Source organism: Belonocnema kinseyi, chromosome 6 (assembly GCF_010883055.1).
Source record: "Belonocnema kinseyi isolate 2016_QV_RU_SX_M_011 chromosome 6, B_treatae_v1, whole genome shotgun sequence".
In the NCBI taxonomy this organism is placed as follows: Eukaryota; Metazoa; Arthropoda; class Insecta; order Hymenoptera; family Cynipidae; genus Belonocnema; species Belonocnema kinseyi.
Window position 1 is genome coordinate 34,887,668 of NC_046662.1, and position 15,521 is coordinate 34,903,188.

General features: G+C 24.8%; 1 protein-coding gene across 1 annotated transcript in view; it reads left to right on the plus strand.

Moving 5' to 3' along the window:
* Window positions 1-662: 662 nt before the first annotated feature.
* LOC117174396 (ubiquitin-like protein 7) overlaps window positions 663-15,521 on the plus strand; it is a 16,723-nt gene continuing 1,864 nt past the window's right edge. The window contains exons 1-3 of the mRNA XM_033363486.1: window positions 663-934; window positions 2,781-2,986; window positions 6,358-6,494. Coding sequence (XP_033219377.1) covers window positions 790-934; window positions 2,781-2,986; window positions 6,358-6,494 — 488 coding nt within the window. The 5' untranslated portion in view covers window positions 663-789. The remainder of the gene's footprint in view (window positions 935-2,780; window positions 2,987-6,357; window positions 6,495-15,521) is intronic.

Consider the following 15,521-nt stretch of genomic DNA (forward strand, 5'->3'; position numbering starts at 1 on the left):
TGAAAAGTCGACTACCTAGACAAATTGTTAGAAAATTTAGTTGTTTAAAATAATCTTTTTTGGTTTAATTAAACAGGTTGAAGATTAGACAGTCTTTTTCAGTCAAAAATTCAAGTTCTCAAAATTTCTTCTTATTGGCTTGAAATTGCAACTGTTTTTGTTGGAATGTTAATATTTTTTGTTTGAAAATTTCCACCTTTGGGTTGCACCTTGTACGAATGTAGTTTGAAAATTCGACTATTTTAATGGAGGCTTTTTTTATGAAAATGTAACTGTTTTGTTGAATCTTGGTCCTTTTTGGATTAAAAATTAATTTTTTATGATAGCAATGTAATCTTTCGAGGTTCAAAATTCTGTATTTTTCAAAACCTGTTTAACTGAATATTAAAATCTGTAAGGAAAGTATGGATTTTATTATTTAATTGAATAAATTTTTTTAAAAGTTTTTTTAATTATATCCAAATACACTTATTGTGAAAAAATTTTTTTCCCAAGTTATTAAAAGAATAACATTTTGCCCCGTGCAATTCGAATTCGTGTTTGTCCCTCGGCGTGCAGCCATCTTGGATTTCTCCCACTCAACCTGAAATATCCAATATAGAATGGGCAACCAATAGAAACGCAGAGTTACCAGAATCTGTCAGTCGTCGGCAATCAGCTGTTCATTGCCTCTGACAGTTTGCTGTGTCATACTGTCATTTGCGTTTAGTTTACAACCTCATTGATGTAAACAGATTCTTCGTATCTTCGTAAAATTAACTCAATTCTGAATAAATTTTTGATTCTAAAATGACTACGGAATTAGTTTTGAGTGTGCGTTTACCATCCCAAACGCCGTCGACATATAAATTAAGTGATATAAACTTGAAAAATAAAGTTGAAGAACTAAGAAATGAGGCTGCAGGAAAAACTAACCTCCCTAAAGATTCGTTCGGTAAGAAATTAATGTTAATATTCTTTGCTTTCCTTAGTAATCTCTCATAATTAATTATAGGTTAGGAAAATTTTTATAATTTGGTAAGTAGACTTTTTAAAAATTAACCTTTCTTTAATCATGCACACAAAAATATCTTCAACACTATATTGTTCCTTTGTTTTCTTTCTAAAAAAAGTGGTGTAACGATATTTCTCGAAAGTCTCGCGATCATTGTTGTTGTAAATCTGATTGGCTTTTCATTACTCGAAGATCTTTTATATCTTCAATTTGATAAATGAATTGACAAATAAAAAATGATGAAAAGTGTCATACATTTTGAAAAATGATATCAAAATAGGGGCATGAATTTTTTTAAATTATCAATTATAATTTATTTTTGTATTATTAATAATAAAAAAAATAACATAAGTCCCATAGAGTTTCGAAAAATTGCTTTACTTGACTTGATTTATCTTTGAAAATATGAAATTAATTGTTCAATCCATTCAATTTTTTAAATTATGCGGCATATCTAAATTAAAAAAGCAGTACTTTAAATTAAGAAGTCGCTTTTTAGATCTCAGTAGAAAAGCCAAATGTTAGGGTAACATATAAAATTATGTTAATTACAAAATTCTACATTTTTAGAACAAGAGAAAAATATAAGTAAATAATTGTAATCGCATAAAATGAAATCGATTAAACTCTGGTTTGAAATATTTTCAAAGATATAGAAAATATTTGAGAATTAACTTCTATTTTACTAAGTAATGAGGTTTCTTATTCCAGGAATTTCCAAATATATTATTTAAAAATAAATTGATCCACGTTTAGAATATTACGTTAATAGATTTTTTCAATTTGGAATAATTTCTGTGTTCTTTTTTTTTTTGTAAATTACTTCATTCTTTTCTGAATTTGAACCTTTTCTGTTCTTATTACTATTAATTATTGGGAAAGATATCTAATTTTAATTAATTTCAAAAAAGAAAAGTTTGACATTTTTTATATTCATACCGGGAACTTATAATTTTTTAATCATTTTAGGTTACTTTAGCATTTTAGGCCAATAATTATAATTATATATCGTTATATTTTGAACAAGAAGGGCAGGAAATGGCTTATTTAAAAAAAATTGAAAAACCGAAAAATTAGAATTCAAAGAAGGTTGAAGAATCTCAAAATTTAAATTATTTTATATTATGTTGGCATTTTATACCGGAAATCGTTTATTTGAAACAAAAACATTAGGTTTAAATAATAATTTGCAATTTAAAACAATTTTTTTTTATATGGTTTGATGTTTTAATTATTGTACATAAATATATATTAATTCTGAAATTAAGATACAAATTTTTATTAATTATCCAAAATATTGTCGTTTTTTGTCTATTTTTTTCCGAATTAATCCCTTTTGGTAAAAATATAATCTTTTTTGGTTCGAAATGCAAACAGTTTGTGGCAAATTAATCTTTTTTTCATGGAGATTCAACTATTTTATTGTAGATTTTTTCCCTTATAATTCAGTTCTTTTCGTTTAAAAATTAAAATGTTTTTTTGATTTAAATATAGGCCGTAATATTTTTTGTTGAAATTAATTTTTTGTTTGTTATTGGTTCTTGAAATAGATTCTTTATGGGTTGAAAATTCAACTATTTTGGTAGAATATATATATTTGTTAATTGAAAATTCAAAAATGTGGAAAAAGCCAACAGATTCTTATGTAAATATTTATTATTACGATTTTTAAAATTCGTTAAATTCTTATTTTTTTATCGCCAAGTATTTCGTGGTCAAATAACAATGCTTTTTTTGAATTATTTGCTTGTAAAATTAAAAAAAAAAATAATAATTTTTTGTCTAGAACTCATCTACTGTGGCTGCATTTTAGAGGACGATGCCACACTCGAGTCATGTGGCTTAAAAAATGGAGCAACGGTTCACATTTTGAAAAAAAATGCTCCAGAAACACCTGTTCCTGCGAAATCTATTTCAGACATCAGCGTAACACAACTTGCAAATGCTTTTCAATCTTTCAATGCGAATCCTGCTCTTCGCAGTGCTTTACATGTGAGTTAAAAAATCAAATTAAACATATAAAATTATAAATATAAATTTTAATTCAAATATAAGTGTACTAAATTGCAAAGACTTTTTTCAAAATCTTTGCAGAAGTCAGTGAATTTTTACAAATGGTACTAATTATAATTGTCAAGTATAGTAAATTTCAGATTTTCTAATTTTAATTTGAAATTGTTTAATTCTGTTCATATAATATTCTATTTAAATAAAAAATGTATAAGAGTAAGATTCTGAACTTTGGATATTAATGAGCAGAGAAAATGAAAAATTCTTTTGCTAAAAAATAGGGAATTTTAAAAAAGAAATTTTGCGGCAACGCTGATTTCATATTCTTGTCATTAATTTATATTTGCCTATATTTTTAGTTACAAATTTTATGATTTGGTGGAAAATTCAACTTTTTTTGTTCAAAGTTTGTCTTTTTGGGGTATAAATTCAACTAGTTTGATAGAAAATTTGTAAATTTCAATTGAAATCTTTCATGGTAGAACATTCAGCTATTTTTTGAAAATTAATCTTTTTGGTTTAAAAATTCATCTGTTTTAGTAAAAATTTCATCTTTTTTTTTTTAATAAAGCAACTGCTTGGTTGAAAATTCATCTTTTTTGTTTAAATTGAACATTTTTTTATATAAAATTCAAATCTTTGTTGGTTGAAATATGTACTATTTCTTGGAAAATTAACTTCATGTCGAAAATTCATATTTTGATGTGGAAAATTCAATAGAAAGCTTTCAAGGTGGAAAATTTATCTTTTTTGTTTAAAATTAATCTGTTTCAGTAGAAATTTCAGCTTTTTTAAAAATAAAAAGACAACTTTTGGTTTGAAAATTCGTATTTTTTGGGCAAATTAAACCGTTTTTTATATTGTATAAGATTTTTAATCTTTTTTGGTGGAAATATCTACTGTTTGTAGAAGATTATTTTTTTAAACGAAAAATTAAACTACTTGGATTTTTGTTTTAAAATTAATTTGATTAACTGAAAATTAAACTTTTCCATTTTTTGTCGGAAATTGATCTATTTTAATTGAAAATTTGTCTTGTTTGGTAAAAAAAATCTTCTTGGTTTGAAATTTTTCTTTTTTGGATTTAAAATGCAACTACTTGGTTGAAAATTAACTTTTTATCGAAAATGTATATTTTAGTGTTGAAAATTAAATTAAAATCTTTCATGGCGGAAAATTCAACTATTTTTTGAAAATTCATCTTTTTTTGAAAATTCATAGTTTTAGTAAAAATTGCATCTTGCTTGGATAATAAAGGAACTCCTTGGTTGAAAATGTATCCTTTTTGGTTGGACTGCACATTTTTTTATGATGAATTTGACTCTTTTCTGGTTGAAATATATTCTATTTTGTAGAAAATTCAACTATTTTGGTAGGAAATTAACTTCATTTCAAAAAATTCATATTTTGAAATTTCAACTCAAATCTTTCAAGGTGGAAAATCCGACTTTTTGGTTAAAACATTCATCTGTTTTAGTATAAAATTCATCTTTTTTTGATAAAATGGTAACTGTTTGTTTAAAAATTCATATTTTTTAGTTGAATTAAAGCGTTTTTTATATTATATAAAATTTAAATCTTTTTTGGTGGAAATATCTACTATTTGTATAAGATTTTTTTAAAATAAAAATTAAACTGCTTGAATGAAAGTTGAACTACTTTGTTACAATTTTTTTGAAGTTCAATCTCTCGGGTGAAATCATGAACTATTCTATTGAACGTTCGTTTTGTGTTTGTTTTCAAACTATTTTTTTTCAACTGAAAATTAAACTTTTCCATTTTTGGTCGAAAATCGATCTTTTTCAGTTGAAAATTTGTCTTGCTTGGTAAAAAAAATCGTCTTGGTTTGAAATTTCCTCTTTTTGGGTTTAAAATGTAACTGCTTGGTGAAAATTAACTTTTTATCAAACATTTATATTTTGGTGTTAAAAATTCAATTGAAACCTTTCTTGGTAAAAAATTAACTATTGCTTTGAGAAATCGTGTTTGTTTAGAAAAGTCATCTGTTTTAATAGAAATTTAATGTTTAAAAAAATGCTTGTTTGAAAATATATATAGTTTTTTCAAAATTAGTCTTTTCTGGTAAAAAATGAATCTTCTGGGTTGAAAATTCGTCCTTTTAGTTTTAAAATTCAACTCTTTTGGTTGTAATTTCACATTTTTGTTTGAAACATCTACTATTACTTGTCTTTCCTTAAGAATCCAACTTTTCTAGGTTTAAAATCCAACTTTTTTAATTTGAAAATTCAACTATTATGTTGAAAATTTATTGTTTTCTTTGAAATATAAATTATTTCATTTTTTGTCTATATTTTTGGTAAAAATTTTACCTTTTGGTTTGACAATTCTTTTTGTTTGATACAAAAATAATGTTTTCTGTTTGAAAGGTCCTTTTTTTATTAAAAGTGCAACTGTTAGGTTAAGAATTAACTTTTTTTTTTGAAAATTAATATTTTTTGTTGAGAAATTCAACTGTTTTATAGAAATTTTGCTTCGGCTTGAAAGTCAAAAAATTTGGATAAAATTTTTTCTCTTTCTTGGCTGAAAAATCTTTGTTTGTTGTAGAATCGTCTTTTTGGTTGGAAAATTCCTCGTTTTAATTAAAAATTCAGCTATATGTTTAAAAATTTATTTATTATTTTGAAAGTTTGACTTTTCTGTTATTAAATTAATCTTCTTGTTTACAAATTCATCCTTTTGGTATTCAAGTTCAACCCTTTTGGGAGAAATTTCATGTTTTTGGATTGAAATAGCAACTATTACATTTTTTCTTAATAATCGATCTTGAAAGGTTAAAGGTTCAACCATTTTGTTTATAATTTAATCATTTGTTGGAAATCTAACTATTGTGTTGGAAAAAAATTTTCTTTCAAAAAGTTTAACTTTTTGGTTTTTTCTTTTCTTTTGAAAAATCCCGCCTTTTTATTGAAAATTCATCTTAGTAGGTGGAAAATTAAACTGTTTAAAGTCATCTTTTTTGCTTGAAATGAATAAATAAATGTGACATTTAAAAAGTTTATTCTGAAATTATTTTTTTTAAAGATTTTATGTTAAAAATCTTTCATAATTAAAATGCTGATTTCTGAATATTAATGGTCAAATAAAATGAAAAATTCACTAGAGACAATTAGGAAAAAATCAGGAAATTTTGAATCTGAATTTTTTCGACAACTCTCTAAATGTTTTATAAGCAAAGAATAAACAATGAATCATAATTCTAGGGTCTCAGGAAAAATTTTATTTGATAAAATTGTATTTTATCAGTGATAAAATTGAAGTATTGAAGTATTTGATAAAAATTTAAGTTTTTTACTTTTTTTGAAGTTGTACTAAATTGAAAAAATATCCCCCAGCGGTTAAGTAAGCGCCCGGAAGTTATAGAGAATATCATATCTTCGTCTCCAGGACTCAGCGAAGATGCTGTTGCAATCGCAATGCTGCAAGATCCTGATTTGATGGCTCATTTCACCGACCCGGACACAGTTAAAAGGTAAATTATCGACAAAAAATCTCAAAAATTTAAATTAATTCGACAAATAAGCTCCCATCGATGGTTACTTTAATTTTTTTGTATTTTCAATTATAATTTCATTATAGTCATCAGAAAGAATAATTTTATCAAAGAAAAGTCGATGAATTAAAAATTATAAATCGAATATTAATATTCTATCTGGTAAATTTAATAAATCATACTTTGCGAATTAAGGAAGATTTATTATTAAAAGGAGAACAATTAAAATAAGAATAAGTGTCATTTTAATTTCAGAGACTTTTCGAAAAAAGAATTCTTGCTTATCATTTTTTTTTCATAAAATAAAAAACTTTTTTATTTGATCAACTTTAAATATAAATTAATTAATTATTTGAAAAACTAAACTGTACTTGAAGTATCAAAAGGTGAAAAATAATTTATTTTTGAAGATTATTCTAAGTCCGTTTAAAATTTAAGAAGTTCCAGAGCTTAACGTTAAAAGTTAAACTGGTTCAGTTCAAAAGATTTTATCGTAAAGAAATGTAAATAATTTTAAAATGAATTTTTTTGAAACATAAAACCTTGAATAGTTAAAATTTCAAGGAGATTTTAAACCTTAAACGTTCCAAATTTGACTATTCTATTTAAAAAATGATTAAATTATAAGTGAATTTGTTGATTTTTGAAGTATAAATAACAATTGAAGCATTATTATTTGTAGATCTAATAAGAAAGTCTAATTAAAAACAAAAATGTACATTTTTGCAGATTGTCAACAAAAAAGTGATAAGCTTTTTAAGAATTGTAAAATGCTTCAAAAGAATAAAAACATTTTCTTAAGATTGCTAGAAAAATTGGAAATGATTATTTTTTTAAGAGTTAATTTTAATTCGAATAATTTTAATGGTTGATAATAAAAGAATATGCAAACAAATTAATGAATTAATTAATTAATGCAAGTGATGATGATACAACTTGAATTCTTTTAAATTCTTTGGAATACTCTTGATTTCAATTCAATTAAGTTTCACGATACTTTTTATTTGTTTTGAATTCATTTGCATTTTCTTAAATCACCTTGAATTTTTATGAATTTCATCGAATACTTCTCGTTTCTGTAGAATTCCTCCAAATTCATTCCAATTTTACGGGAATTAATCAAATTCTTTTAAATTTATCTGAATCTATCTTTTTCATTCATCCTGAATTTGTTTGTTATATTTTGAGCGCTAAAATAGTTATCGTTTTTATTTTTGGACAGGAAGTTTCCATATAAAAAAATTTTTCTTTTTTGTTGGAACAGGGCATTTTTTACATTATAAGAATATTTTTTTAAAGAATTATAATTCGGATTGAGAAGAAAGGAATTTAAAAGAATTCCTGTTCCAAATCAGAATCTGTCACAATTTGAAAGTTCCCTCCTCCAAACTTTAGATATAGCTGGTTTTAGATTAGAAGTAATATTTCAAAGAAGAAATATTGCTGAATTGTAATGAAAATTTTGTTATATTATTCGTTGGGAATTGAAATTTCTTTAGTTAAAAATTCAGCTATTTGGTTAAAAGTTATGCTCCTTTGTTAAAAATTAAATTTTCTGGTTGAATATTCATAATTTTATTAAAAAATTTATCTCTAATTGAAAATGTAACCATTTTGCTAAAAATCAATTTTTTAACTAAAAATGTAACTATTCCAGTAGAAGTTAAAATATTTTGCTGAAAATCCCATTTTTTGCAAAGAATTAGATGTCCCGGATGTTAGATCCGCAAACTTATTTTTTCGGGAAAATTAAATTGAGCCAGACTCGTTCTCATTTTTGCCGTAAGCGGTTTTTTGAAAAATCAAAAATTACAGGCACAATTTTTGAAAAACATTTTTTTTTTTGCTAGATACGCAACTTGTTGCTAGAGCAAAAAGAAAGGTTGTGCTAGGCGGCTCGAAGTATACAAAATTTTTTTTCAGGAAATTAAAATTCAAAAAATCTAACCGTTTAAAAAAAACTCAAATATTTGATTATTTTTGAAAATTTTGAAAAACTAAAACTTTTGCTTAGTTGTGCTCGACAAATACAGTCGAGCGAAATTCAGCTCAATTTTTATTTTTTCGAAATTTAACTATTTTTTTATCTTCTATGTTTTTTGAGTTTTAATATGAGAACTTTTGATCTCGCGTAATTTTAATAAATTCAATAAACACTCCTTTTTCCAAACACAAATCAGCACAATTTTTATTTTTTTTCGAAATTTTACTATTTTTTCATCTTTTATGTTTTTTGAACTTCACATTTTCATTTTTAATATGAAAAATATTGATGTTAAATAACTTTTTTTAAAATGAAGAATAACTGCATTGATTGAGCACGATTTTTATTTTTTCGAAATTTGACTTTTTTTTATTTTTTATGTTTTTTGAGTTCTACATTTTGAGTTTTAATATGAGAACTGTTGATTTCGTGTAATTTCTTTGGAGGGAACAAAGACTGCATTTGTCGAGCGCAACTTAGCACAAGTTTTAAATTTCCCAAATGTTTAAAAATAATACAAATTTTTGGTTTTTTTTTCTAACGGTTAGGTTTTTGGTATTTTTCTTTCGTGCACAAATTTGTGTATACTTCTAGCCGCCTAACACAACCTTTCTTTGTGCTCTAGTAAGAAGTTGCGGATCTAGCAAAAAAAAAAAGTTTTTCAAAAATTGTCCTCGTAATTTTTGCTTTTTCCAAAAGCCGTTTGCGGCACAAATGAGCACAACTTTCATTTTTTCGAAAAAATATGTTTGCGGATCTAACTTCTGGGACATAAGAATAATATTTTTAACATAAAATTTAGCCATTCTATTTTTGGTTGAAAATGTATCGTTTTTGGATAAAAACTCAACTATTTGGTTTAAAAGTTATATTTATTGTCAAGCAATAAATCTTTTTCATACATTTAGTTGAAAATTCATCAGTTTGGCTGAAAATTAATTCCTCTAACTGAAAAATTGAATGTCTATTTTTGGTAGGAAATTGACATTTTCTTGTTCAAAATTCAACAATTTGGATAAAGATTTGTCTTTTTTTAATTGAAAATTCAACTATTTCGTTGAAAATCCGCATATTTGGTCAAAAATCGTTGTTTTTTTTTTTTTGGTTAGTTAGAAAATTATCATTACCTTGGCAAGCTAATCTTCTTGTTTAAAAGTTCTTCCTTTGGTATTTATAAAGGTTCTGAGGCATTTTTAATAGATTTCAATAACTTTAAGGGATTTTAAGGATTTTCGAGTATTTTTAAAATTTCTAAAGTATTTTCAGGAGCTTTTAATTTTAATTATTTTAAGGCATTTTAAAGAATTCATTCCTGAGAAGTGAGGTATTTTGCAGGTTTTTAAATATTTGAAGAGATTTGTAATTACCCCTGAATTTTTTGGAATTCTCTTGAATTTTAAGAATTCCCTGAAGGTTTTTTAATTCACCCGAATTTCTATAAATTTACTGTTTTCTACTTCCTTGGCGTTTTTAAGAGCTTTTAAAAATTTCAGATGAGTGTAAAGGATTAAAAATAATCTTGATTATTTTAAAAGATTACAAGAATTTTTTATTTATTTCAGTAGTTTGAAGACTTTCAGACTGAAATATTTTAGGCTATTTTAAAAGATTCTAAGGCATTTTCAAGAGATTTAAACAATTTCAAGGGATTTCTAGAGGTTTTAATAATTTCAAGGCTTTTTAATATTTTAATAGATTTCAAAGAATTTTTCACCAGGCATGAGTGATTTCGTAGGGTTTCAAAGATTTGAAAAGATTTTCAAATATTTTTTGCAATTTTTTTTTGTAAATTGACCTTAATTCTTATTAATTTATCCTAAATCCTTTAAAATATTCTAAATTCTCTCAATTCTGCCCAATTCAATTAATCATCAGTCACTTCTTGTGTTAGAAATGAGCAGGGTTTCAAAGATTTGAAATTGTTCTTGGAATTCACCCTGAATTCTTTTGAGTATTTTTTCATTTACTTGAATCTCTCTAGATTCACTCCATTGTACTTAATTCAGTGAATTTTTTTGTAATTTTAAAAGTTTTGGTCCATAATGGAACTTTGAAAAAAATGTGGAATAAGATCAAAGCTTCCAAGAGTCAGGCATTTTGAAGAAAATATCAAAAATCATAGAATTTATGTAAAAAGTAACTATAAAATATAATTAAAACTGCCAAACATTCACTATTTGTCACTTTTTTAAAATGAAAAGTTCACATTAGTCAGTTTTCTTTTAATAAATTAACTCATGGGTTAATCACTATTCGGTTCAGGTATATACTTATTTCTAAACTAACTTAAATTCTTTTGAAATATTCCTGGGTATTTTTAAAGATTTCGAGAAATCTTTATTAGATTTCAATAAATGTGAAGGATTTTTTAAGACTTTAGTGTATTTTTAAATCCTCTACGTTTTCAAGATCTTTTAATTTTATATGTTTGGTCATTTCTAAAAATTCCAAGGATTTTTTCATTAATTTAAATAATTTGAAGGGATTTCAAAATGTTTGAAATATTTTAGGATTCAGAATTTTCTATAATTTAGAAAGATATGGATATTTTAAAAGAGTTTACAGTAATTTTATAAGATTTCAAAGATTTTAAGAGATTTTAAATCTCTCAATGGTTTTCTAAATGATATTGTTTCTAATTGAAAGCGTTCTAAATCGTACATTTTTAGATTGGATTTTAAATATTGGACAATTTTATCAGAAAAGATTTGAAATTTTATCATTTCTAATTTAAAGCTTTTAGAATGAAACAATTTTATGTTAAATATCAGAATCTCGAATTTCAATGATTTAAGATAATAAGAACATTTCGAAAATAGGACAAGTTCAAAATGTCAAAAAGGCAATATTTTCAAATAAAATTTTGAAAATTAATGATTTAAAATTCAAAGGAATTAAAACTGTATTATTTGTTATTAAGAACGTTCTAAATTGAAAAATTTCAGGTTAACATTTTTTTTTAATGGATCATTTTTTTAGAAAGGAGTTGTAATTGTATCACTTCTAATTCAAAGCGTTTAAAATTAAGCAATCTTATTTTTGATTGAAGAATCTCGAATCTGAATAATTTAAGATTAAAATTTTAAAAATAGGAAAAGGTAAAAAGATATCCATTTTGAATGCAAATTACTTACAATTATTATGTTGGTGTTAGACTGTGAACTGGAATCTTCTTTGGATAGAAATTTAATTATTTTGTTTAAGGTTTTCGTTGTTTAATTCATCTGTCTTAGGAGAAATTTTATCTTTCTTAAATAAAAATGTAACTTTTCCGTTGAAAATTCAACTCTTTTTCTAAAGTTAATCTTTTTGATTAAAAAATTCACCTGCTTTAGCAGAAATTACACCTTTCTTGGATGAAAATTCAACAATTTTGTTAAGTCATAATTTTTGCTTTAAAATTTTACTGTTTTAATATAATATTTGGGTACTCAAAAAATATGGAAAAATTTTCTAGATGAAAATTTAACTATTTTTGAAAATTTGTTTTTATTTAATTAAAATCCCGCCTGTTTTAAAAAGTAATCCTTTTTATAAAGATTCGTCTTTTTGGATTTAAAATTCAATCATTCTTCTTTGCTATATGCTCAAGCAAAGAAGAATGTTATTTAACCAAAAAAGTTAAATTTTCATTTAACAAAAAATGAAATTCTTCTATCACTTTATTAAAAAACCACTTTTTTGTTAAATATTGATATTTTAAGTTCAATATTCATATCTTTGTTTAAAAGTTTAATTATTTGGTTGAAAATTAATCTTGTTTAATTGAAAATTTAACTTCTTGGGTAAAAAGGTAAACTGCAATGTTAAAAATGTATTTGTTTGTTTGAAGGCTTATGTCTGATTGAAAATTTAACTGTTTAGTGGAAAATACATTTTTTTGCAATTAATTTTTTAACAGAAATTGTAACTTTTTCGTTTTTTAAGATTGATATTTTTTAGTTGAAAATTCGCCATTTTTGGTTTTAAAAAAATGATTTTTTATTTTGAAATTTCATTTTTCTTGGGTGAAAATGTATCAGTTTCGTGGAAAATTAATTTTTCGCTGAAAAGTCATATTTTTTGTTTGAAAATTAAATTTTTGTAGAGAAAATTCGTCTTTTTGCTTGAAGGTTGAATAATTTAAATAAACTTTTTTTCTTGATTGAAAAATCTTTATTGGTTGAAAATTCGTTTTTCGGTTTTAAAATTTCTCCTTTTTTTATAAATTTCATCTTTTTTAATCGAAATATAAACTATGACACTTTTTTGTAGAAATGTATTTTTTTAGGTGGAATATTCAACTATTATGTTAAAAATTCCAGTATTTTGTTAAAAAGCCATCTTTCATAGTAAAAAAGACATTTTTTGTTTGAAATAATTTAATAAATTTGAAAGTTTTAAATTTTTATATGAAATACAGTTTTATCCCGTTTATAAAATATTGTATGTTAAAAGGATTACAAGATTAAAATGCGGGAGTTTTAATATTAATGATTTGAAATGAAAAATTAGTCAAGGAAAAACCAGAGAATTTTGAAAAAGTTCTCGGTTTCGCATTTTTCTGCAAGAGGCGCTACGAGCGAATTCTTCTCATTTCCCTTAAATTATTGTAAATTCACTCAAATTTTACTGAAATAAATAGATTTTCTCGATTTTTTAAGACAATTTTTTTAATTCACTTAAATTCTTTGAATTGTTTGATAGTCATTAGTCATACTTTTTTTTAATTTACCCTGAATTTTTTTAAATTCTTTGGAAGTTTATTGAATTCACTTTAATTCTTCTAAATTTACCTAAATCTACTCCAGACAATGGTTTTTTTTTTTTTGGTATTTTTAAAATGTTTTCAATTCATTTACTTGCGTTTTTAAATGCAGCTTGATTTTTTGTGAATTTCATCGAATTTTTCTCGTTTCCCTTAAACTCTTCTAAATAGACTCAAATGTTACTGAAAGAAATGGATTTAAAAAAATCCAATTCATTGAAATTTATTGCAATTTTTTTCAATTCATTTGATCTTTTTCCATTTATCTTAAATTTTCGTGAATGTCATCGAATTCTTCTCGCATCCCTTAAATTCCTCCAATTTCATGGAAAACAATAGTTTATTTTTTTTATTTTTTAAATTTAGTCACGTCAATTTGAAGTCTTTTGAATGTACATTCAATTGTTTTGAAATCTTCGGAATTTATCCTAAATTTGTTAACATTTGAGTGCGAAAACACTACCCTATGAGCTTGAGAAAAGGTAACCTGTGGAATCTATATTTTATCACATAGGGACTGTGAGGCCTGTAATTGATCCTGAAGTCAATTAATCTCACTTTGAATTCTTAGGCATTTAATTACATTATTTGGCTTCCCTTGAATTTTTCTAAGCTTATTTCAAAGTTACTAAATTCAATCAAGTTTTTTCAAATTGTTTAGAATTCATTTGATTTTTTTTAATTCACCTTGAATTAATGTGAAGAATTCCTCAAAATAAAACCAAGAATCTAACGACCAAATTTGGACAAACACCACAAAATGTTCCCATTGCAATCTGAAAAAGACAAAAAACTTCTTCCTCCTAAAAATAAAAGAACAAAATTTTCCCTCCTTCTGGCAAGAAATAAAAAAGAGGAAAGAAAAATGAGAAGGCAACCAACCGAATCCCGTTCCTTCTCTTTTTTATTTCTTTCGTCTTTTTTCCAACATTATATGATAAATATTATAAAAATAAAAATAAAATTAAAAAAAAAACAGGTTCTTTTTTATTTCTGGTTAGAAGGAGGGAAAAATGTTTTCTTTTATTTTTTAGGGTGATGAAATTTTTGGTCTTTTTCAGATTGCAATGGGAACATTTTCTGGTATTTGTCCAAATTTGGTCGTTAGATTCTTCGTTTTATTTTCAGGAATTCTTCACATTAACTTGATTATTAGACGTTAAATAGGACTTTAAATTTGATATTAATCTCAATTAAATGCCTGAAATCCACCTTGAATTTACAACAATTTCATTGAATTTTTCTCTTCGAAATTCTCTTCTCCTCTAAATTTAATCCAGTTTTACGGAAATCAACGGAATTTTTTTTATTTTTCAACATTGTTCCCAATCCATTTGAATCTTTTTGAATGTAAATTGAATTGTTCCGAGTTCTTCGAAATTTAACCTGAATTTGTTACCCTGTCAGCGCGAAAAAAGCACCCTATGGGCGTGACACAAAGTACCCTTTGGTCCCTATATTTTATCCCATAGGGACTATGAGGCCTGAGATAAATATGCCCCCATTTTCAAATCGTAGATTTCAAATTATTTATGTCTTACGGTCCAATCGTAAATCGAAAAAATAAGTATGAGTCAATAAAACATGTTCTTCGAAACTCAGATATTTATTTAATGGAAAAAACTCCTTTCGAAACAGTTGAAATCCCTGATGATGTTGCTGAAGTTTTAGCATTAGGAAACAATTTTGGAGTTCCTTTGAATGTTAATAGAATTCCTATCAATAGTTTAGTTGCTAATATTGAAAATTCTATCAAAAATATTAAAGAAGAAGATTTAAAATTTAATATTTGAAAAACTGTTACTCAAATAGTTTCAAATCACAGTAATAATAATAAATTTAAAAATTTAGAAAAATCTGTTCAATTAGTTGAATATTTTCAAAAAAATCATAAAGATTTAATTTTTGTGAAGGCTGATAAAAGTAACTTAACAGTTTCAGCAATAGAGATGATTATAACATTACAGTTGAAAACATCCTTAAGAATGATATTTTGTACAAGCATATTAAAACTAGTATGGTTCCAACTATTGAAAATAAATGTAATGACATAGCTACTAGATGGGAAAATAAAAGATTAATTAACGACCAATGTGCATACCATTTAAAAACTCACATTAGTGTTATAGCAAAAGCTTATGCTCTCCTGAAAGTTCACAAACCCAATTTAATCTGGAGACTAATTGTTTCTACTGTTGGCTCCCCAGCTTATAAATGATCAAAGTATATTTCAAATATTTTAAAACCAGTTTCTATAAACACTGATTCATTTGTA